This window comes from Anastrepha obliqua, chromosome 1, assembly GCF_027943255.1.
Source record: "Anastrepha obliqua isolate idAnaObli1 chromosome 1, idAnaObli1_1.0, whole genome shotgun sequence".
NCBI lineage: Eukaryota > Metazoa > Arthropoda > Insecta > Diptera > Tephritidae > Anastrepha > Anastrepha obliqua.
The window spans coordinates 41536944-41563096 of record NC_072892.1 but is presented as its reverse complement, the minus strand read 5'-3'; the positions used below and the strand labels follow the sequence as shown (position 1 = coordinate 41563096).

Below are 26153 nucleotides of genomic sequence, written 5' to 3'. Positions count from 1 at the left end.
CTAAAATGGGTTCACTCGGTGGCCACAGATGCCCATCGATGCCCATAGCAAAGAGTCCTAGTCCCACCCTAACAAATTCGTAAAGCATACTTTTTCTTCTGACGACTACACGCCTAGCGAGATGGTGCCTATGATGCCCAGAACCTCGTATAAGTGGCTTCCCAGAAATCTGAAACGCAGTCTTTGAAGTGCGGAGTATTTATTTCCAAAGAAAATGTTAAATATACTCTTTCCTATGGAATTCCTTATGCGGGGTACCGAGCCTGGTGTTCGTATGGTCAAGAATGCATTGCCACTTTAGCATTCCCGTGAAAAGCTCTTGCTCTTTTGAGAGCCACGATAAGTTCCCCTTCTATGCTTCTACGCTTTAATGCAATAAAAAATTGTCATCTGTACTTTTATATTGCAATAAAATTGGGGCGAACTTATTTAGATACCCTTTATATAGTGTGGTATTAATGCTGTGCCGTTCAGTCTTCGAATCATTTAATCAATCGGCACCAGCGGCGCCCCAAAGCCAAACTGCCACAAAAAAAAAAAAGAACAAAAACAATATCATAGCCCTAAGCATTGTGGCTGACGCATACAGCAAAATACTTGTTTTGATACCATAAAAAGTTATGTACAGTGCGACTTCGATATAACGAACTTCAAGTTGATCGGCAAATATTCGTACACATAAGAGCAAAAACCTGTTTTTTATTTTAAAATTTAATATCTGGCTTATAAACTTTTAAATACTTTCTTTACCAAACTCTACTAAAAATGTACATTTATCAAACTGCACTGATCATCTTGAAGAACTGCTGAAGTCTAACAAAAATCAGGCTGACCAGCCAGCATGCGCAGGCTATGTGAAATTTGCCCCAACTGAGATTCTTCTTTATTTTTGACTTGAAAGCAAAGGCAATATATAATGCAATTTTAGAACTAAAACTTCGCTTAAATTTCATAGCGATTAATCATTCGTATATTGTGTGAAAAACTATGTAAAAATAAGACTTATCTCAGCGCCTTGCAGAGAGTTTTTCGTTACTCGTATATGTACGTGTAACTAAGTTTGTAGTAATGGTTATCGCAGTTTCACTGTATGTGTACATAAAAATATATATGTGTACATATATACATAAAAAAACAAAAACACCAACTGGGAGCAGCTGTTGTGAACGATCGATCGACATGATTATCTTTAGTTTGATGTATTTTTTGTTTTTTTGCTGTTGCGGTTTCGTTCGCTGTTACTTTTTACCGCCATTAATTGAAAGGCATGTTGAGTGCAGGTTGTTGTTTCTTTGTCTCATTTCCACTAAGTAAATATACACGTTTTGTTTGTGTACATATTTATATCTACTTTATGTGTGTGTGTGAGTGATTTTTCGCTTGGTTGGATGATTCATGCACGAATTGCCGGAATGAGTTGGCCTCGTTGGTTGGCTGGTCTCTTGTCTGCTGTCTGGTTGCGGTAGTGGAGTGCAGTGATCGCGCCTTATTGAAACACAAAAAAAAGAGAAACAAGAAAACACAGCAACAACAAAGTAAAGCAAACCAAAACCAAAGTAAACTTTAAGCTGTGCAATAAAATTATGGCAACACTGCAAGCAACAACTGATCGCCAATGACTCCAGTTCATTTTCGCCTGCTCTACCCATAACTCTTGACTGCCATCGGCCGCCTGATGTTTGTTTCGCTTTGTCTTTTTTTCGGTTTTTGTTTTTTGCTATCTTTAAAGTTTTATCGCCTGCGGTTTTTCCTTCTTTTCTTTTCATATTGTTATTTTCTATATATACATATTTGTTAATTGTACTTTTCCGTGTTTTAATAAATATATGCATAAATACATACATACTCGTATATACTTCACTTCTTTCCAACGCTCAAATAGTGTACAGTAAATTATCTCCAATTCGAACTAGTAATTGATTGGGTTGATCGAAATTATCGAAGTTTTCGAATTACTGATTATTGACGCCATGGGCTTCTATGCAGACTAATTTAATGGCACTAAATTTAAAACAAAGGAGCAACCTCTCGTATACTAAAGGGTGATCAATTTAGAGGTATCGAATTTTAAATTGAAATAAAATAGCGAAAATTCAAATGATTGGGGCAATCTGTATTAATTTTATGTGGAACCATTAGGACATTTATTTTTTAAGATGATCCCCTTCATGTGTTGGCCGCAACTGCGCCGTAATTCGGCCATCCGTAAACACCAATTGTGAATGACTCGTTGGAGGACTTCGGTTGGTGTCTCGTAAATAACTTTAGCAATGTTGGCTTCCTATGCCTCAATCGAAGCTAATTTATTCACAAAACATTTAGACTTTACATACTCCCATACATAGAAGTCCAACATCACACGATCTTGGTGGCCAATGCACAGGTCCGAGACGAGCGATAAATTGTTCACCAAAAGGAAGACGCAGTAAATTAAAAACTTTCGCCTTTCACTGTTACAGGGTTGCCAGCCTCGAGGAAAAAAAATTGTGATTCAATTTAAATTTGCAACGAATTTTGCCGGCGAAATATATCAGAATGTATATTTGGCACAAGTGTAAAGTAATGTGCAATTTTACAATAATAAAATCTTACTGACAGAAAAACATGATGTCTAGTTTCACAGCATTTAAATAGAGATTTTTAATTATAAACGAAGCAAAATCAATTTGCAGGGCGCTAAAACTTCCCTGCTAAATATTATATTTAAAAATTTTGATGTGGTATGGCTTATCTGAAAGAGGTTACGTAATCTAAAATAAATTTATTCTGTTCGGCCGATAAGCTGTAATATTTTTGCTTCCCTAGAGAATTATTAATTGCAATTTTTTGGGCAAATGTTATTTATTTTTTATCTCAAAATTTAAAATAGTTTAGCCATCCCTTTGCCGCAGCACACGCTTTACTGAATGGCTGATGTGTTGTTTTTCTTTTTTTTATGGTGTACGCCCTCTTTGATTGTTTCGCCTACCAATTAAATAAAAATTCTTGCATCATTTTTGCATGCAATGGCGATCAAAATATCGCAGCAGTGTTGGCTGTTTATTTAGGTATATCTTATTTAATTTTTTATATAAAAATATAGTTCATACTATAACAAACATCATACAGTTCAAAGTTTCAAACTTTGTACAAATTAAAAAAAAAAAATTCAATAACATTTTTCTTTCATAAACTCGTAAAAAAATTCGAATATTCGTTATGTGGAAGAAAATGCATAGGTATAACACCAAAAAAAAACAACAAAAAAACGAAAATTCATTAAAAACAAAATAAAATAAAAAAGTAAAAAAAAACTAAAAAAAAAATATATACACAATAAAAAAATATAAAAAAAGAAGGATAATAATTTTTTTTTATTACATTAACAAAAAATAGAAATCAACGTTAATATTATGTCTAATTAAATGCGCTAGTAAACTGGATACCCAGTATTTTTCTAAAAATTCCTATTAAAAAATCGAAGTTTTGGTGACAAACTTTAAATTTTTTTATTTAATTTTGTACAGAGTCCGCACCGTTTAGTTGTATGGTTTTGTTGTAGTACGTATCATATTTTTATAAAAAAAGGAATAAATAAAAATTAAATAAAAAATAAATAAATAATCAAAACTTTGCATTATGTCGCGCTGCTATTATTTTAGCCGCCACTGTACAAATGCAGGCAATTGTTTGTGGTTTCATTAAATGACGTAGTTTTAAAGGTTTAAAAGAGATTTACTATGTTTATTATGTTAGTGTTTTTTTGTTTTTGTTGTATGTTAATTTTAAAATTATCTCCAGAGGCTACATAAATTTCGCATGCAGGAGCTATTAAGCCCCATTTGATTGCCATGCAAATGTTTAATCTGCTCATTGAAGCAGCTTTAAGTATATGAAAATCAAAATGTTATTATAAGTGTAAATACGCAGATTTTGAAATTATGCATAAAAAAAATTAACACAGTTGATCACCATTTAACCTGCATTTCTATTAAGTAGGATGTGATTTAGTACATACACATACATACATACATACCTCTACATATCTCACGCGCGCTTCGACAATTTTTTCAATTCCTTTACTTTACTGCGTCATCTTAATCTGGTTAATAGAGCTTTTAAATATTTTCGACAATGCTCCAAAAATTTAGAAAGCTTATATTTTTTTAAAAATTTTGCTCAACTATTTAGTTTCCGAAAGCCATATGTTTAGCTAGCTGCCGTTAATTGGTAAGAAAAACAGCACAGCGAGCTCCTTTTCGTTTAGCATTTTTCGTCTTATTTGCTAATGTCTCGACTGATTTTGCTGCCATTTGGCATTTGAACTCTTTTATGAGTTTTGTGGTCTTAGCATAAAATTCACACAAAGTTCGGTAATGTCTCAACGCAAAGTGGATCATAGCGAAAGAAAATATCGCACAATTTTGGACACCATAAATTTCGGGAGTTTTCGACGCTAATGCTCCCTTGTTGCGCGTGCAGTGTGTCATCTCGCGGCATCTTGTTGTTATTTTCATTCTTTTTTACCTTTCGATGCATTTGCGTTAACACAACGAGTATTAACATCCATTCAATTCATTAACTCTCTCTTGCTAGCTCTGTAAAATAATGCTCTTTTACTTCACTTCATGTCATTTTCTGATTGGGCAGTGGTCTTTCGTGACTGATATGAGGATAACAGCGGCAAATCCGTTTGTTGATGACGCCAGAGAGGTTATAATGAGAATCTCCTCTAATTTTGCTCAATTTCTTCAATACAAATGATGTTATTCGCGTAATACCACGATGGAGAGAATAATAAGGTGGCGCCGATCGTGGTACCGTTACTTTCTTCTCAGTGAAATTGACAAACTGGTTGTGTGTGAGAAGTCGCACTTGTGCCATTTGTTCGTGTACTTGTGTAATTTCCTCTTCTTGGATTCTTGCTCGCATTTTCACAGCTCTTTCATGCAACTGCACCAATGTGACGCCAGACACTCTGTAATGGGAGTAATCTTGTTTCTATCATTCTTGAATTCCATTTTCTGGATTGAAATTGAAATATGCCAAAATTATAGAAAAAAATTTCGGCATCACTTAAATTTATAGCAAAGTTGATATCTTTTTTTTACTACATTTAGCTTCTTCCATCATTTTCTTATTCATTGTCATTCTTTGAAATTCTAATTTTTCATTTTATGCCATTTATAGATTTCATTCATTGACATTTCTTTTCAGTTCTCCTAGAGTCTCTTCGAGTTCACTTTCCTCCTCCTATTTTTTTCATCATCAAAGTCACCATCAGTCTTTTATTTCATTGATTTCGTCATTCCTTCATTGATTTTTTTTTGTTTTGCTAACCTTCAACAGCTTTTACTTTCCACTCAAAAGTGCTTCAGATATGCTTTAAGATTGTCGAAAATAAAACTCAAGTGGTTTTTGTCCAAATTGCTTCTCGAATTCTTATATTTATCGCTTGTATGTAGTTGAATGTTTGACGATGTGATTGAGCGATTATGTACCGTTGATAATGATGTCGCATAACTACCATTGCGTTCCACATTTTTTGGTTTGTTTGCTTCTTGGATTTGATTAGAATTTCAAGTGAATCGTGGACTTTCCACTTCTTTTCTCTGTCAATACTTGTGCAGGTACAGCGGAATTTTTATAACTGAACGAATTTTCTTAGTGTGAGTAGCAGTTGATTTTTGTTTCATATACACCTGGAGAGATGGATTGTAATGTCAAAGTCTTATTTTTTCTGTCTTTTTTCGTTTGCGAAAAACCGTCAAGTAGCTTTTCAAGCTTTCAAGTTGTACGAAACTTAGGGTGTTCAACTAATCTTTATCTTCAGACTGCACTTTATTAGGCCGATGGACACGAGTTTTGTTCACTTCGACTGCATGTCGCTGAAAGATAGGCTCGATATCTGCAATAACACAAACTATCAATTTCACGCACAAAAATGTTACTCAACAACCACAAACGCTACTCATCATTATGAAACGGAGTGTGTCTCCAGGATCTACTTTACCGAATATAGCACTAGTTCAAAGGGTCTGAAATTTTTTTACGAAGGGTTAAAGCTACAATTTGGGCGAATATGCCAATAGTTTAACGAAAATATGTTGTATAAAACGAGTGTAAATAAATTTCTGTCTGACTTCTAATATAGAATTTGACGCGGAATTTTTTGTAGAGTATTTTGATCTTCTACCCCTTACCTAAATATGGAAATAAATGTCTTGACATACTAGCACCGGTTGCTACAGAAACTAATTTGCAGTAATTTTTTCTAACAGAGGAGGTTGGAGGTTGTATAGAGCGAATGGTAGACAATTGACTCCGAAAAAATAGCTCCGCAAATAACAGTTTCGTCAAATCACATGATTTTGAAGTCCAGTGTAGATATGAATTCCAGTAGATAATCTTAACACCAAAGATAATCTTCAATGAAATGATGGTTTCGTGGATATTGTAGCAGTATGAAATTGTCCTGCAGAAAGTAAAAGTCTTCAAGACCTTGGTGATGGCAGTAGAAATCCGAATTAATCGTTTGGTTCCTCTGAAGCAGCTCAAAATATACCACACCCTTCCAATCCCACCTAACTGACAGCATAATCCTCTTTTGGTGAATATCAGCCTTTGAAGTCGTTTGTGGCGCTACATCATGCTTGGCCCATGATCGTTTTCGATTGGCGTTATTGTATACAATCCATTTTTCATCACCCGTGATAATCCGTTTCAAAAACGGATCGGCTTCATTGTGTTTAAGATGCATATCACAAGCGTTGATTCGGTTTGTTAAATGAATTTCTTTCAATTCTTGTGGTACCCAAATATCAAGTTTTTTTACCAGTCCAAGACTCTTTATATGCTCATTAACGCTTGATTTTGGTATATTTAACTTCTCTCGAATCTCACGCAAAGTTACATGACGATCCAATTCGATTAAAGCCTCGACATCACTTGGCCGACGTGAACCTGGCTCATCTTTAAGTGAAAAATCCCCAATAAACCAATTTCGACACTGTATTTCTTTTAAGGCTTTATCACCATACAAATCACGCAACTTTTTAGCAACCTTCTCTGCGCTTTTCCCTTTATGGAAATAATAAAATAAAATATGACGAAAATGCTCTTTTGTGGGCTCCGTATTAAAATTGTTGCCAAACAAACAAATATAAACAAAATTACGCGCACTTTTTTTCTAAAGCAAGCTAAAAGTGACAGCTAATAACTGTCAAAAGAAGGTTAGGTTAGGTTAGGTTATGGTGGTAGTCGGTCCGTATGACCAACTCACTTAGACCTCACAGGACTGTCAAAAGAAAAAAATTAAAATAAATAGTCACAAGCTGTTCAAAACAATTATCAACGTCGTCTATATGTAAAATCGGCAATTACTTTGCGGACAACCCAATATTTGATTTAAAAGTTATTAAAAGAGCAACTACCTAGAGCGTTTATCTATCGCCCTGTGTTTAAATATATTCTGTGCAAAAAGGTCAAGTGAATATGAAAAACTATCGCTTATCTATTAATGAAGTTATTACAGCCTTCTATCTATAGAATTAACGAAGTCTTATTGAATCTATGTACATTTTTACATATTTTACGTATTTTTTCACACGGTTCGCTTTAAATGTACGTGCATAGTTTCATTTCAATTAATCACGATGCGCATAAAGAAATCTAAATTAAATTTGATCCGCGCAAAAAAATCACAACTATTTTGTTGTTATTTCAATGAGAATTTCATTGAAATCAATGACGTTGTTTGCCAATTTCGTCACGTTAACGCTAGCAAAACATAATCAAAACAGAAAAAATACGATAATTTATAGAAGAAATGAAAAAAGAATTATCGAATAAAAAGAACGTTGAAGACGACGGACGACAACTAAGGAAAAGAACAACGTGCTATTTTGCGCATACTCTTCATTTGTGCCCGTCAATGCAACCATAGTTTTTGCAAGAGTATAGAATCGTATGTGTGTGTATGTATAGTAATTCGCTAAAAATTAGAAACAGCGAACATTTTCAAACTTAAATTTTTCAAAAATTTGTAGGATCTATGTTTTATATACTATTATTTTCACATTTTTTATTAGACAAGTTTGGGTAAAAAGATACCCTTCAAGACACTATCGATTACTTTAGATAATGAGGTGTTTGTGATGACAACAATTATACTTATTGGTTGGATGTTTGTGTATTGGGACCTGATTGGATCTAATGTGTAGCCATGTAGCCTACTTGAAAAGTTGTAGGCTATTAATAAATCCTAAAACTGCTGTAGGCTTAATTTCTATCAGGAGGTTTGGATTTATAGCCCCATTTCCCAGGTAATTTAATCTGCGTCGTGCCACTGCTGGGCAGTCGCATAGAAAGTCTTCTGCTGTTTCTTGTGCCTCTTTGCAGAGTCTACAAGAATCGTTTTCTATCACACCTATCTTTTTCATGTGATAATTAAGTCTACAGTGTCTTGCTAGTAGTTCAGTGTAAAGTTTTATGCCTTTTCTGCTTAGGTTAAGCATTGCTTCTGCCCTTATCCGTTCTGGATCTATGAGTCTTTTCGATTGCCGCATGCCCGATTGGGCTCTCCAGTAATCGATTAGGCCTCATTTCATTGTTCCTGCTCACGTAGAATGGCACTTTTGAAGCTGTTATTTACCTCGCAGAAAGGTTCAGCACCTATGAAGGGAGTGTTTGCCCCCTTTTTCGCTAGAGTGTCCGCAATTTCATTCCCTTCGTGCCCCTCGTGTGCCGGAACCCACATCAAGGTAACAGAGTTTCTTGTTGCTAGGGTGTTGAGGACTTTAAAACATTTCCAGACCAACATTGATTGGAATGAGAAGCTATCCTGCGATTTTAGAGCTACTTGGCTGTCAGAGAGAATGTTAATATTGGCACTGCGCGTACATCTCCGTAGATATTCTCTGGCGCACAGCTCTAAGGCGTGGACCTCCGCCTGAAAGATGGAAGTGGTTTTTCCCATTGGAACTGCTTTTTTACGTTTGATATATTTTACGCACTCAAAACATTTTCTTATGTGAGAATTCTTCTCGAGGAGAAAAAATTGAGTTATGCCGCGTACATGTTTGTGGGATTATTTTTCACAATTTTTGATGAGGGTTAATGGGACAAAAAATCATCCTTGAGCATAGATCACATGTATAAATAAGATTTTGTATGATGATCGCCTTGTGGTAAAAAATATTCGCGTTGGACGCTCTGAAAACACGACTGAAGGAGTGTTTCTAAAATTGGTTCACACGGATGAAAAAGTGTAGTGATCGTTGTGGGGAATATATTGAAAAATAAAACAAAAAAGAAGTGTTTTTAACCACCAATGTTAATTTTTCAAAAATATGAAAGATTTGTAGTAATGGGCCACCCGGGTATGAGTAGTAGGAAATAATGAAAATAAACGAAATGAATTTGAATCAGATCAAATTTGGTATAATTACTTGATTACAAGAAGTCTAATAAAAATTAACAAAAAAATATATATCGAGAGGGACCATTTCTAAAGAGAGTACTATCACTTGGTACGCTACTGTGTACAAGAATGTATGTAATTACATATTGGCGATGTGTTTGAGTGAGCGTTAAGCCACTTCTCTTTGATATTTTTTTTATTCAAACGTATTTATATGTAATATTTGTTGTAGCAATTGCGCCAGAGAGAGATAGCGCTTTAATTAAGTTTTTTATATTTTCTTCTAAAAGTTTTATTTTCTGGTTTCATTAATAAACAGTTTGTTGTTATCTATCATGCATTTATTTATATCTACATACATATATATGTAGTTATACTGGGTGTCAGTCAGTCAGCCACTCAGTCAGTACTCAAATTGCAACCAAGTGTAGATATTATCGCACTTTTTTTCAGCTCTCTTTGTAATGCACATTAATGTTCTTGTGATTTAATTTAATACACATATTTACATATGTATACGTACACATCCATTATATATTTTTAATATGTACATGTGTATGTATCATTTCTCAGCGCTTCGCTGTATAAAATTACAAGTTTTCAAAGTCAACCGACATGATTTTTTTTAGTTTTGTTAGAAATATTACTTCTGCTTTCACGCCTGCATCGTTTAACTTCTACAATTTCCAAATGACAAAAAGAAAACAGAATAAATGAAAAATAAAAACAGTAACAGTATCATATATGAAGCGATTCTACACTACAGTACATAGCTTAGCTGGTTCGTAAAAATAGAAGTGTGGTAATGTCTTCAGGGTTCATCTCTGCTGCTTGTACCGAACTGACCTATTCCATATATTCTATTTTTATTAATTTTTAATTCTCCATTTACATTTTCCATTTTATTTTAATTTTATTCATTGCATTTTACTTTTTCGCCTCTCACTTGCCAATGCTAAAATCGATGGCAATAAAACAACAGTGTTGTACATTTTGCTAGTATAACTTAACAGGAGAATAGCAGACTGTTTATTGCACTGTTCTCTATCTATGCTAAATAACAGTACTAAGTCAGACTCTCAGCGTGTTAACTTAGCAGCGCTACTCTGTGTTGGCTTTAGTCATTGACACAATTACATTTTCAATTGATTTTTTTATACACAACGCATTAAATATGTTTGTACATTTCATACTCGCCACTTTTCGAAATAAATATTCATAGTTTTCCTACACCGCCGGCCTTCTCGAGATATTATCTACAATAATGTTTATTCATTCATATTTGTAGCTGTATTTACTTTTATTATTATTTACTATTTTTTCCCGCGATGGTAGTATTTGTTTACGCTGCATTTACTTGCAAATTTTATTTAATTTAATTGCGCAAACATCAACAGCAGCAGTGGCGAGATGAGCAATTGTCAAGAATATTGTTTTTTTTCTCACATTCTACAATGAGCAATTTGTTGACTATTGGTTTTTAGTGCTCAGTGTATTTATTTTATTCATATTTTTTATTATCAACTACTTTTATGTTTGTAAGCGTACATGCTGGTACATATGTATGTACCTATGTATGCAGTGTTGTTGCGGACGCGTGATATATTGTAAATATACATATGTATGCAACCCACCATAGTTTTTCGCAGATTTGGCTGAAAAAAAAAAAATGTTTTGAAATGAAAAAGACTTACCCAAACTCATACATATGACCATATAAAGGGTGTCTTAAAATTGCATGTGAAATATAAAAAAATAAGATAGTCTCTAAAGTGCAAGTTTCCAGTTGCTAGAAAATTTCTTTTGTTTTATAATTTTTTCACTTGACAGCGTTGCGAATTTTCTCTATATAACAAATCCACGATTTTTTTATGTGGAGAATATATGTATGTACGTAACACCTTCAGCGAAAAAATTATCAAAAATCAACGAGTATTTTGAGCCACCTCTAACTTGCACTTTATTATACTAAAATTTAATGGGCTATAACATAAAACTGCGCACCAAATTTTGTTTTTAAATCCTGATAAATAATTTTGTCGGATTTTTATAAGTCCTGGATGAATATAGAAGTCTGTGCAAAAATAAAACTGCTTAAGGGGGGGAAGTCATGTAGAAACCTCAAAAGCGGTCATTTTTTAAACATATTTTTAAAAGTGATAAAATAATTATATTATTTTGAAGCTTTAACACAACTTTAAGTAACCTTTCGAGAGTACAAAAAAATTGTTTTTCATTTTTTTTTCCAAAATGGCGGCGCAGGCTCATTTCTTGTCGGCTGCCTACGGCGCGAGGTCCCAAAATGCTTATTTATTACTCTTAATCTGTCGATCTAAAACAAAAAAATAAAATGGTTTTTTTATAACATATTAACGGAAAAGATGAACCTATAAAATTAAAAAACAAGTATAAAATTAATTATAAAATAAGCCTTTGAAAAGAAGTCAGAATTTAGGGGTGTTTTATTGACATTTTTAACCCCCAAAAAGTAATTTATCAACGCGAAATATCTGAAATTTTAGGTTTATCCTTCCGATAGTAATGTACAGAAAGGCTTCACCAAACTTCAAACAAATCGGTCGATAACTTTTTGAGTTACAATGCGAGCAGTTTTTAAAAATACAGTTTCGAGATAAATGAGTTTATAGTTTGAAGTACAGGAGCGCTCGGACCGCTCTCTACATAGTTAATGGGTTATAGAAGCTATAATATTAGGAATTTCCGTATGAAAATTTCACAGTATATTCTTAAGATACTATTATTTTCGGAATATCGAAAAAAATCGATTTTCTTATTTTTAGAATCTCTTTTTAGGCTTATACACTTCGTCCAACGCTGTTCTAGTTTCTTGATCCCTTCCGAATAATATGATGTGTCCAAGTCTGAAAAATAGAAATCAAATCATCCTCGTTCGAATAAAATCTTTTCCCGCCAGCTATAAGTCAAAGTGGGAAACAAATAGTACGAGCAATCCGAGGGAGCCAAGTCTGGAGAATAGAAGGGGATGAGAAACGAGTTGGAAGCCTATTTCCATTAATTTTGCGGCCACAACTCGCCTCAGCAGTTGCTAGTGTTGAGTTGGTCTGTTGTCGTGATGGAAAAGGAAAGTCACTCGACTCCCTCTCTGACTTTGCGCGGGCTTTTCAAACTGCCCTCGAATTGGTCTGCTTTTTTATGTGTTTGGTATCAGTCTCTTTTATGATATATTCAAGCCTCAATAAATCAAAATGCTCAATTTGCATCCCATCAAAGCATTTAGGAAATCATTCTTTTAGGCTGCTTCTGGTCATTAAGAAGTTTTTATGAGAATATTTTGCTGGCAGAGTCATATCCATAGTGTACTTCCAGTGTAATCCAGAACAAACTGGGCATAAACGCCCTATACCTATCTATCAAAATTATTGATTACAGCGATTGCTCTGTTCCATATTTATCAGAGTCGCATCACTCGTTGGCATTCTAATTCATATTGACATAGAAATTTGGAAGGTTTAAAAAGTTGTTAAAAATATTTGCTGAAAACGTATTTAAATTAAGTTTTCTGATATTGGTGCATACTGATATTTGGATTTTCATTTAAATTTTTCATCATCCATCACTTTGGTTCGCGGCTAACTCTTCATAAACATAAATACACATACACAAGACATTCATACAGACACATATCCTTAAATGCGATTGCCAAATGAATGAATTGTCGCATATAAAATTGAATGAATTTTTCTGCACTTCTTCGCCGTTAGGTCGACGCATGTGCTTTTTCGGTAGCAGCAGCAGCAGCAGCACTGTTGCCGGTTCAAGTGGCAGGGGCAGTGGCAATGGTAGTTCTAGTTCTGGCGCCACCGCTGCAGCAGGTAGGAATTGAAACCTGCACGCAATCAATAATGGAATGGAATGTTCGGGCGACTTATTGTTCTCACACACATGCATACATACTTACATACTTATGTATACATATAAATATATAATTGGAATGTGCCAAAAAAATGATCTGCATTTAAATGCATCTTTTTTTTGTTTGTTGCCTGTGAATTTTGTTGATTGAATGTTGCTGTGTGCATGATGAAGTATATGGAAATTAATAGTTTGAATGTATCTGCGTTCAGGAGCCTGTATGTTTCGCTGACAATGTGTAGTGTCAATGTGCAACAACACTGTACTTTGCCTTGCTGATGTTTAATGTTGTCTATTCTATAGACGTTGCCAGAGAATTGTTTGGTGGATTTGGTTATACTGAATGCAATGATTTTTATGTTTTTGTTGCTATGTACTCGTAATACACAGTACAATGACGCAATGATTTCAACTCAGGATGAAAGTATTAGACCCATGTACATAGTAAAACCGCCAAAGTTTTTTGAATTTATGACAGAAATTTTCTGGCCTATTTAAGGTTTAAATTGCTTACCTGCATGTGTTTTGGAAAATGTGAGAAAAGCCGTTTAATCAAGGGCCTAACTTGTTATGGCTTTTTTAACAGAAGTTTCGAGAAAAATTTTGTTTTTTGACTTATAATTTTTGAAAAAAAAAACAGGAAATAAAGAAATGACTGTTAAAAGTTGATTTATTTTGTGAGTAAAATAAAAGTTACATATAATCGTTATTATTTGATTGAAAAAATAAAAGACAAACTTTAACGTTTTTTTTTTTCAAAAAGTTGTAAAAATAAAAACAAACGGGATTCTTATAGAGGGACCCCAAGGAAATCGACAATTCTTCTCTACAACAATCTTTCGTCCTTGACTTCTTTAGTTCTGAAAAATGTTATAACTTATTTTGTGTCCTTAGTTATAATATAATATAAGTACGTACATATATCAGTGACTTGGAGTATACAGGCACTTAGTTGAGTAAACTTTCTGAGTGATGTACTCACTCGCTAGTCTGTCCCGACAAAAAACAAAAAAGAAAAAAAAAAATTGTCAAATTTCATGAGGAAAATGTTTGTTAAATATTTTAGCCCATTTACTTTTTTACAACTCTTTTTGGCTTTGTTTTTGTTTTATTTTATTTATTTTTGGTGTTGTTAATGTTTTTTGTATTTTTTTATATTTGTTTATTATTTTTTATATATTTTTATTATTATTTTTTTATATCACAAAATATAATTTTATTATTATTTTTTATTTATTTTATATTTTTTTATTATAATTTTTTTATTTATATTATTTTATTTCTTATTTGTTTTTTACTTTTTTATTGTTTTACTATTTTTGCTCTTTATTTATTTATTTTTATTATTTGTGTTTGTTTTTGGTTTTTTTTATTTTTTAATTGTTTTATTTTATTTTTTTATCTATTAACTTTTTTTTATTTATTTATATTTTTTTATTTATTTATTTATTTTTATTTTTTTTTAACTTATTTTTTTTTTTAATTTATTTATTTTTTTAATTTATTTAGGTTTTTTGTTTGTTTTCATTATTTTTTTTTTGTTTTTTTTTTATTTTTTTTGTTTTATTTATTTATTTTTATTATTTATTTATTGTTTTGTTTTTATTTTTTATGTTTATGTTTTTTGTTTGTTTTTGTTTTGAAGTGTTAAAAAATTAGTTTGGAAAAATTTTCTAGAGATGCACATGAAAATCTAACTATAAATCAGCCAAAAATATGCAACAGTTATTTATGCGTGCTTGCATTTGCGTTTATGTTGCGAATTAATCGAGCTGCTACTCTATTTTTGTTTATATCTGAATTGTGCGTCTAGTATGTACGTCCTGAGCTGGTATCGTTTCGGCCCCTGGAAATGTTAGAATGAATGAATGCTAAGAATGAACTGTAAAATATGCAATAAATTTGGCAACATACATATTTGTGCAAAAAAATATTTTGTCCTATGTTTCAGCATGATCGACTATTAAGATGAGCGCAGTGTTGTTGATCTTTCACGAAACTGAATGTGCGCATGACTGCGAATTGGAAAATTGGAATCGACTCGATTATTATTACGAAAAGTGTTTTAAATTTTTTTCCAAAAATGCAACGCGGCCTTAAGAAGAGTAAATTTAATTGTTCTGTTTTGTTGTGTTCTTTTGAAAAAAAAAAAAAAAATTACATCTAAACCATTTTTAATTGTGTCTAGTTTTAGGCACACATATTTTTCGCGCGCTTTATCCTTTAAATGTAGTAATTAAAAAAAATATATAAAAATATTTTATTTACCGTTCTCTTCTCTTTATTTCAGGCAAAAATCTGTACAACAATGAACACGTAGCAATAAAAATGGAGCCTATGAAGTCAAAGGCTCCACAACTACATTTAGAGTATAGGTTTTATAAACTATTAGGATCACATGGTATGTAGACGCTTTCGTTTTTTTCAAATATAATACTCCTACCTAATGCCTTTTTATCCCCGTCCCCGTTCCATTAACTAAAAAAAAATTAAATCCTATTCTGCGCTTCACTTCATTTAATTAAGTTGCTGAATAGAAATCGTGAAAACTCAAAATTATAACATATCCCTTTCTAACTTAAAATATTACTAACTATTCGAAATAAAATCAACCAACAACAATGTGGCATAAAAATATGTTTACGGTGCGAGCGCTTAGAAGTGATATTTTTTTAACCCGTCTTACTCTACTGTTTACTTGTAACGTTTTTAAACGGAGATCTCTTTGAAAGCTCCAATAACTAAATTGATAAGGAAACAGAAGCCAAAGTTTGTTATATGTTATAGAGCTTGAAGACATAACTGTCGATTTGCTCTCTTAAAAAGGCGTTTCTTTTAAAAAAGATGTTTAATAACTAAGCTTAGAATGCTTTTATTGCGAGCAGCCAAGTAAAGTTTTTAAAAATTATTTTTAGGAAAACCAAAGAGCAGACAACTTAGAATGTCAATTAGCAATAAAACTGTTGCAAAATTCCAGAAGAAACTAAAAACAAACTGGTAAACTTAATAAAAAGCGTTCTGTATATTCTCAAAAAAACTTTTATGAAAGCTCGAGTAAAGAACTTTTTGATATTTAAGTACAAAATCGACGCTCTTCACAAGCTTCAAATAAATTGACACATGACAATTGTAGAGCAAAAAGTCAGCTTCGGGTAAATGACGTTCGATGAAAGCTCCAAGTTATCATATCGATTAAGCGTATAGTTGAATATGTTTCATATCAGTTATCAAGAAGAAAAAAAATTTCATTTGAACTCATAAATGCTTTTGTTGTCGATGGAAAACAAATTGAAAAAGGCTGAAAAGCTGTTTGAGAAACTTGAGAGATTTCGTAAAAAGCTTGAGAGAAATCCTTTTTTTTCTGCTTTCTTTGGAAACTTTAAAAATTGGTAAACGTTTATGTTGGCCATGAGAAGTTTTAATTCGTATATTCTTTAAACTTCTCGTATTTAAAAGCTTTTTTGTTTTAGTTTGTTTTTGTTCAAGACTGTTTCTTGTTTTTTTAAACATCGGGAAAATATTTCTCTTACTTGCGGTAATACTTTCTTAGACCCCATGTTGTATTTATCTAATTTGACATTTGGAAAGTTTCATGATTTCCATTTCAAAGTGTAGAGCTTTTCAACAAGTTTAAAATACCTCCAAAAAACTTCTAAACCTTTAATGCTGTCAAGCTGTTTATGTATGTAGGCCTTTATATGGGATATTGGCTCTGTGTAATTATAATCTCTTGAAAAGTCTTTTTCAATAGTTCCAAACTCATTTTTAATTTTTACTTATGCACTTTTTGTAGAATAATCAGAATAAAAAAATGTTATAACTTGTAAAAAATAAAGGCAAAGAAAAAATACTGCAATGTAACAAGAAATAGTCTGAGGATAGTGAAAGCTACTTTGCGTTTAGAACTTTTGACAAAACTTTTAAAAGCTCTTTCAAGTACTCGCTTAAGCTAAAAAAATTAATATAATAAATATTAGAATATAGTATACAAAATTCTGAAAATACTCAAAGCTCTTTTGCTTTTCAACTCTTAAACTTTTGAGCTTTTCGCCAAAATCTGTGAATTTCTTAATGGAGTTCAACTCTAAATAACTGGAAAGCAGAGATAAACTGGCACAAAATAACTGAAACTAAGAGCTCTTTCAACTATCTTGGCTCTTAAACCGTTAATATTCATAAGAGGGATTTGAATTAAATTCTAGTGAGGCTTAAAAATAAGAACTTATGAACATTGCAAATATGCACTTTTTTTTTTCAAATTAAATCAACATATATGCACATTTTTCATGATAGCTTTAGTTAGGAAGCTTTTTAAAACTTATTTTTGCTTATGTCAACGTGCAATTTTTTTTAGCTTTTAGAATAAAGCTTTTCAATTGTTTGACCACCATAGAGTAACTGCAACCCGCAAAATTTTACTATCAACTGTTTTGCAATTTTTCAAAGCGGCCTAAGAGCTTATTTTAAAAGCTCTTACTTTTTCAGTGGCTTTAACTCTGTGTATTATAAAACAGAAGTAGCTCCTTAAAAAGCTATTCCAAATATTTTTCTTTGGCAGCTTTTACATATAATAAAGAATTGCATGCTATTCAAGAGCGTTTGCCATTTGTAGGTTAACTCAGTCCATAAATTATACTTTCATTTCTTTTAAAATACTTTTAAAGCAGTCGGAATTTCACTTTAATTTCACAGTACATAGCGAAGATTTCTAAATGTATTTCGAAAGCTCTCAAAGCATTATCGTCGATCTAATGGAGTTTAAAATTAAAAAAATTTATAAAAGAGCTTTTTGAGAGCGTTTTTACCATTATACTTTCATTTCTTTTAAAATACTTTTAAAGCAGTCGGAATTTCACTTTAATTTCACAGTACATAGCGAAGATTTCTAAATGTATTTCGAAAGCTCTCAAAGCATTATCGTCGATCTAATGGAGTTTAAAATTAAAAAAATTTATAAAAGAGCTTTTTGAGAGCGTTTTTACCATATAGCTTTTAAGGTGCATCGATAAATATTTAAATATGATCGATTTTTTCAGTATTCGTGTACTCACTTTGCAGATTCCTCATATCACTTCAATCGGTCCTCCTATTACTACTCTATTACTACTTGGCTGATTTTATTTCGTACGCTTTTTATTTACAAACTGTCCCGCTTTAAAAATATCCTACTTAACTTTGCTTGTTATTATTAAATACGAAGTTTTGCACCGTTATCGCCTTCGCAGGATCTGTAAATTTTTAGAAAAACTATAAAGGCATTTTCTATAAAAAAACGAAGGCTTCAATATGATTTATAACTCAACTAAAAAAAATAAAAAATAGATTTTCTCGAACATATTTCGAAGGTCGGTGCGCCAGTGATTTATTGAAAGAAATTTCGAAAGAAACAAACTGCACTAGAATGGGCTACCAAACAAAAAAAAAAAACAAAAGACATATTTCAAATTGTGTACATACCTGCATACTTATATAATATTACATAACGACTGTAGTCTGTAACAACAAGAATAATTTGTATTAAATTTATTTTTATTTTTGTTGTGTATTGCATTTAAATGTTGTTGCTGTTGCTGCGCGCGTGCTTTCGATATATTGCTAAACAAACAAAAAATGTAAAAAAATATAAACTCGTCATCGCACACAATTATTTGATAAAAAAAAACACCAAACATCCTTTACTCGCCGCAATTACATCAAATCGATGAATCTACCCACCTATTGCCTGCTGTATAATGATGAACCACCGCCTGGAATTTTTGCTACCGCCTATTACCCTGGACCTATTCTGATCATCTCTCACAAATACAACAACCACATCAACATAACGAAAAATAATGAAAAAAAAATAAACCCTTTGACGTGACACCTTTTGAAAATATAACTGCATAGATGACTGCCCAGAGGGTATACCGCGTGTGTATTATTTGGGCACATGCGGTGGCCGTTATAATGCCATGGTATTAGAGTTATTGGGACTGTCCTTAGAAGATCTCTTCAATATTTGTTCCCGTAAATTTTCTCTTAAGACTGTACTGATGATATCTAAGCAACTTGTAAGTTTACCATTATTTAATTTATAATTTTTTGTATGCACATTTTCGTTTTTTTTTTCGTTTTCTCTCGCTATCTTAAATTACGTATTTGTATGAGTACTTTGTTTCGTAACAGTTTACTCTATACTGAACTTTTTTATACTCTATTGTATTAATAATTTTCGTATTTAAATTAAGGCTAAAGTGCGCTATGCTTTATGTTTGTTTTATAAAAAAGTACTATGTTGGCTCAAGGCTCAGTTGGTCTAGACTTAATTTCTCTAGTTAAACTTGCTAGATTTTTTTCCATATTGCTATATAGGAAAACTATGGCAAAGAAACTAAGTTTGTAGAGTTTTGACTCTTCAGCGGTGGTGTTAAGTAAGTTGAGAGCGGTGAGAGAATCAGACATCTCAGATAATCCTGATGTAATTGTAATGGTGTAATTTAAAAACGAATTTATTTGGCGTGACTTCATACAAAAAATTGATAAAAACAAAAATTAAAAAAAAATATTTAAATAAAATAATAATAATGTAAAAACGTAATAATAAAAATAAATAATAATAATTACAATAATAATACAAAATTTACCTTAAATAAACATTATCAACTTGTACAGCAAATTAGGTTGATCTATGCTAACTGGGCCTTTAGTAATACATTTTTACATGTAAGCGAGGAATTCGAGCGATGGAAAGAAGAGTTATTGGAAACTCCAGGAAACTATTAATTACAGGAAACTATTAATTACAGGTAATGAGAGCCGTTATTGAATAGGTGAAGTTCGTAACTGATTGGAATATAAATACTTATAGAACAGAAAGGGATGGTAGCCAATAGAAAAAAATAATAAAAGGAAATAGAAAAAAAAAACAAATAGTGAGATAATTATAATCTATTTATTTAATATCAATTAAAAAAGGGTATGCAAGGGGAAAGATTATTGTTTTGTTAATTTTGTATGAAAATATTTTTGTACAATTTGTTTGTACATTTTATATGCAAGTATAGTTTTTAGTATAAAAACAATTCAAAAAAAAAAAAAAATATTTTCATTAGAAGTTCGGAGCGTTCAAGCGCTGTATGGAAGAATTCGTCGGCAAATCAAAAAACTTAAAAAATTGAAGTAAATCTTCATCAACTTCAAACTTGCACTAGAATTAAATGAACTATAAAACTTCATACCAGAAAAAAAATTAAAAACTCTGAATAAAAAGTTCGAAATTTTGTTAAAAGTTTCATGAATACTTTTCAACTTGTATAAAGTTTGAGACTTCAAAATATGTTGCTTTGTTGTAATTCGAAATATATTTGTATGAAAAATATTCCGAATATTGTAAAAAATTGACTATGCCAAAACTTTTTGACTCACGGTGCCAAAAATGTTTTTCTCGCTGTATGTAATTATCGTATAGATCCTTTGTTTTGCCGAGCTGCTCCTCCAATTTGAGAAAGTTCGACAAATGGAGTAGTCTATAGTTTTAATCACCTGCTAACGGCATATGAGTTTTATGAGGCGCTTTTTCATGGAAGAAATTCACTAAGAGATTTGCCCTTGCCTGCCGAGGGACGGCGACCGCGACCGCTATTAGAAAATTTTTTTTCTATTGTTTGGTGTTTCTTACCCTCAGTGGGTTTCGAACCCGGGAATGAATGGATGATAGTCACGCACAAATCCGAATAAATTGATGCTATTATCAGCTGAGAGCCAGGAGCTTGTTATATCATTCTGCCAAAATGGTTACTTAGTTGTCTCATTCTGAAGTACTCCTTACCGATCAGCCACACAAAAAGAGCCTGACACAAAGTTAAGCCATAATTGAATTAAATTGAACTGTCTTCATTGTAACTTTGGCTTTAACTAGCAGTCTAGTTCTAAAGGTGAATTGCGTATGCCGCGGTGTTTCTCAGAGATAAGTTAAGTCTATCCACATCTTCTAAACGGAGGCAATGATCTGTTTTTGAGCATCATCAGTAAAAATTCTGGAATGCAGAAACACAAATATAGTTAAACCTCAGCTAATATAAATTCAATGGGATATACTATCAGATACTATCCTTGGATATAGAAAAGATATATTGGCCAAAACTCTGCTGTCAGCAATCACGGCGATGAATTAAATAGCTAAAACTATGATATTGAAAACAGAATAATCTCGACCGACCTCCATTCGAACACAACGGCACAAATAATAGCTGAATGAACTTATATGGTATGAAATTATAGCCTTACTTATTGTCTGACAGACTTAGAATTCGCAACCATCCACCGTTTCATTGTTTATTAGAGAGATTTAGGGAGCGTAACTTGAGTATCAAAGAGTATTCAGTCTAAAAGTGGGTCCCTTACATCCTCATGGAGTGTGGTAACCGCCTCAACCTAATCTAATCTAATCCGGAAAAGCGGTAAATGATTAAATTAAAGGAGGTTTGTAATACCTAGACTTTGAAAATCGGAATGGAAGGAATTTTAATAGTTCTAATTTGAGGCGCCGTAGCTGAATGGGCTGGCGGGCGTTACTACCGTGCAGAGTACGCAGGTTCGAAACTCCATACATGAAACACCAAACTGAAGCAAACATTTTTTTTTAATAGCGGTCGCGCCTCGGCAGGCAATGGTAAACCTCCGAGTGTCTTTCTGCTATGAAAAAGCTCCTCATTAAAAACCATTTGCCGTTGGGAGTCCGCTTAAAATTGTAGGTCTCACTTTTTGTGAAAAAACATCAAGATGCAACACCACAATTTCGAAGATGAGCTTGGCCAAACACCTAGGGGAAGTGTATGCGCCAATTATTATTATTATTTTTTTATTTTGAGCTATTGATTGCCTGGAATTAATGAGAGCTGTATTAAACAAATCTGAAACTGACTGATAAATAGAGCTTAAAGAATCCAATCTAGTCTTGGAGTAGTTTAGCTTAGGTTAGATTAGCTTGAGCGCAAACCAGAGCGGATTCTCGTATAGAGAAAGTCCCTGGGCACCTCTTGTAATAAGAATAAAATATAAGAAATGTAGCATTTTAGGTTAAGATTCTACTTCAGTCCATGGAGCATGATTTTTTGTATATAAATGAGCTGGTGCCTGTCAATGTTTTTTTTTTGTTAGAAGCTCTTTAATAACTGAAATATTCATAGTTAGTAGAGGTGGGGTGGGACAATAAATATTGTTCCAGAAATAGTTTGTCCACGTCTTTCCGCTTTTTTCTAAGTAGTTTTGCGGCTCATTGAAAATTTACTTTCAACGTTAGCTACGATTTAGTTGCTAGGAAGAGTTTAACTTATTCCATCAATTCTTTCCTCGTTTGCTCCGAAGCTTTAGTTTACTTTTCGAGTTTATATGCTTTTATTTGTATGTATATACATTTGTCTACATTTATGCGACGCTATAAATTAGTTCAAGGCTTATGGTAGCTTAATTTTATTTTATTTTTTTTATTTTATGAAAATTTATATAAAATAGTTTTAATTATATATATTTTTTATGTAATTGATATTCAAATGCTAATAAGTGTCTCAACAGCCATTTTCTGTTTAGATTTATTCAAATTTGTTTTTGTTTTTTACTTTATGAATATGTGATTCGCAATAATTATTATAATAAAAAAAATAATAATAATCAAAAATTTTTTTTGCTCAGCATAGATTTTTGTTTTACATTTAAAAATGAAGTTTTAGTATATAAAGCGTTAATCATTTATTTATTAATTTTTTTTCAATTGTAATTCTTTTTCAAATTTATCTCCTTCCGTTTCAATTTTATTGTCCCCCTATTTATGTGATTTCACTTTCGTTTTCATCCGCGGTTTTTATTCGTTCTCACTTCGATTTGCTCCCTTCAAATTCATTTCTTTTCAGCACAGATTTTATTTTTTTTTTTATTAGGAGGTTGAATTAGTTTTAAAGGTGACACACAGATGGCGCTATTTATCACTTTATCGCGTTGGCAATACTGAATATATATTCATGACAAAGCCTCATCCCTAGGCTTTGTTTATCAGTATCTGTCATTTCGCTGAAGTATAAACAACGCAGTGCTTTCGTGCTCCGAGTATGTCAACTTTCATGCCGTCGAAACCCAATTTGCGGGAAGCTTTGCTTTTCTGCTTCAATTTGAAAGAAAATACAGCCCAAGCCCGTGAATTGCTGCAGGAGGCCTACCCAGACCATACTCCGTCGATTTCAACATGTGAGTACTGGTTTCGACGATTCAAAAGTGGTGATTTTCACACCGAAGACAAGGAGCGTCTTGGCCAGCCCAAAATGTTCGAGGACGCGGAATTGGGGGAATTGGTAAACGAGGACTCGTGCCAAACCCAAGAAGAGCTTGCTGAATCATTGGGCGTTGATAAATCAACCGTTTGCAAGCGTCTAAAAGCGATGGGAATGATCCAAAAGCAAGGACATTGGGTCCCGCTGCGCGACGTCGAACGGCGATTTTTTACGTGCGAATTGCTGATCGATCGACAAAATCGGAAGGGTTTTTTGCATCGGGTGGTGACTGGCGACGAAAAATGGATCCCCTACGATAACCCAAAACGCAAAAAATCATGGGGTTTGCCCGGCCACGCATCAACGTCGACGGCCAAGCAGAATATTCACGGCAAGAAAATCATGCTCTGCATTTGGTGGGATCAGGTCGGCGTCGTATATTTTGAGCTGCTCCAACCGGGCGAAACAATCACGGGGGATCGTTACCGACTGCAATTGATGCGTTTAAGCCGGGCATTGAAAGAAAAACGGCCGGAAACGGTAAAAAGGCACGACAAGGTTATTTTGCAACATGACAACGCTCGGCCGCATGTTGCTCAACCTGTCAAAAAATACCTTGGAACGCTTGGCTGGGAAGTGTTACCCCACCCGCCGTATAGTCCAGACATAGCTCCCTCCGATTATCATTTGTTCCGGCATATGAGTCTCGATTTGGCGGACCAGCGGTTCTCCTCGTACGAGGCTACCAAAATATGGGTTGAGTCATGGATAGCCAAGCAGCGGCCAGAATTTTGGAGAAACGGCATCCGGAAATTGCCCGAAAGATGGGCGAAAGTTGTAGCTAGCGATGGCCAATACTTCGAATAAAATATTTTGTACCGTTTTTTCACAATAAAGCCCCAAATCTAAGAAAAAAACCTTTAAAACTAATTCAACCTCCCAATATTTAAAGAGTAGCTCTTCTATATTTAGTATTCAGTGCTATTTTTTTTTTCATTTTTAATTCTTATACTTAATTTCTAAGTTTGCTTCCCTCGGTTTCCTTTCAATTTCGTTCTCTCGTACATCCGTCCCCATTTTGCTCCCTTCAATTTTATTTGCATTATGTTTCTCATTTTTCTCTTATTGTTTAATTTCCTTCACCGATTTCGGTATATGTATTTTTCACAGTGAGTTCCCTTTTCGTTTTATTTCTCGATACCGTTTTTAATTTTTTTGGCTGGATATAGTCCACATTTCTGTTGTCGCTATTATTTGTATTGTTGTTATTGTTTGTAAGTGACCTCTATTATTTGTACTCCCGTTTATTTAAACTACGTTGAATGAAAATATAAAGACAAAAAGGTGCAGTTCCCGGCCTGTTGCGCTAACAAGACTCGAACGGCAAATTCCACCACTCAAAAACCATTTGGAATTAAGAAGAATCAGTTTAGATTCCAGTTGGTTTTTGCACGATGCCGAGTTTTATTAGCGGCACACGCCGAGAATTGCGCCGTCTTGTGTTTAGATATTCTTTGCTTCGTTTTTCTTCACTATTCTTCATTTTTTTCCACTTCTATAACGCCGCCTCTTTGGTTTTCTCTGTATTCACTCGAAGTTTTGTCATTCACTTCGTTTATTTAAGTATTGTGAACTAAGCATTACTGTTCTGCGGTGGCAACGAACTAACAATCTTTTTTTTATTGTAAAAAATCTCAGTAAAAATAAACGATTGCAATTTTTTCGTTACTAAAGTTATAGTTTTGTCTTAAACTCCTTGAAATTACTATGCGTTCAAAGAAGTTTGTTGTTGAATAGTATTTGTTATTCAAATTAAACCACATGGTTAATATGTTAATAGTTATAGTACATTTTATAAATGGAGTTACCGTTAGAGTTGATCTTTTGATCTTTTTTTTTTGTTCAGATGTGTATATATGTTTTTAGTATTGAGTTGTTCTCTGTTTTAGATTTGGTTGTATGTAGTTTAATTTTTGCTGTAGTTACAGTTAGATTTACATATTATTGGCTAACCTAAATACAGAAAAGAAACAACGGTTAGATATACATATGTATATATACATACGTGTAGTAGAAAAGTAAAAATTCGTTAGTAGCAAGTGCCAATTTACTAACTTCTTTAAATTTTATCCGAACTAACTAACAAACAAATAGAAAATAAAAAACTCACGCGTGACTAAATTCAACATAACCCCTACTAAAAACTCGAACAAGCAACAATGTTCATACATACATATATCCACGAAGATGGATCGCCCACTACCCGAACTATTTACTATGCATGTTAACTCCCAACTAGCTTCTACTTAGCTGGTTCCCTCCCTTCGTTCACTTCCCATTTTTAACAACGAAACAACAACCGGGAAATCCAATGATGTATTCGATTTTATATAGCTTCATTTATTTAGTGCGACTTCATGGATACATTTTTTAAGTAAAGAAAAATTTTATATATATATATATTTTTTTTTTATATAAATTTATATACATAAGTAGATGCTTCATTTATTTGACTCGAAGGAATTAAAATAGAAAGTGTCTTTCAAAAGTGACGCCTAGATGCCAGTGGTGAATAATTCCTAGACTGCACTTTTTTGTTATGTCATCTTTGTCAG

General features: G+C 32.9%; 1 protein-coding gene across 11 annotated transcripts in view; it reads left to right on the top strand.

The window, feature by feature from the left end:
• The window catches only part of LOC129235624 (casein kinase I), a 134113-nt gene that overhangs the window by 58928 nt on the left and 49032 nt on the right, over positions 1–26153 (top strand). For 7 of the 11 annotated variants that reach the window (XM_054869559.1, XM_054869565.1, XM_054869554.1 and 4 more), the window contains 2 exons: positions 15585–15695; positions 19184–19347. In XM_054869559.1, the coding sequence (XP_054725534.1) occupies positions 15585–15695; positions 19184–19347 (275 nt within the window). The remainder of the gene's footprint in view (positions 1–15584; positions 15696–19183; positions 19348–26153) is intronic. The other 4 variants (XM_054869556.1, XM_054869558.1, XM_054869555.1 and 1 more) reach the window with 1 other exon arrangement.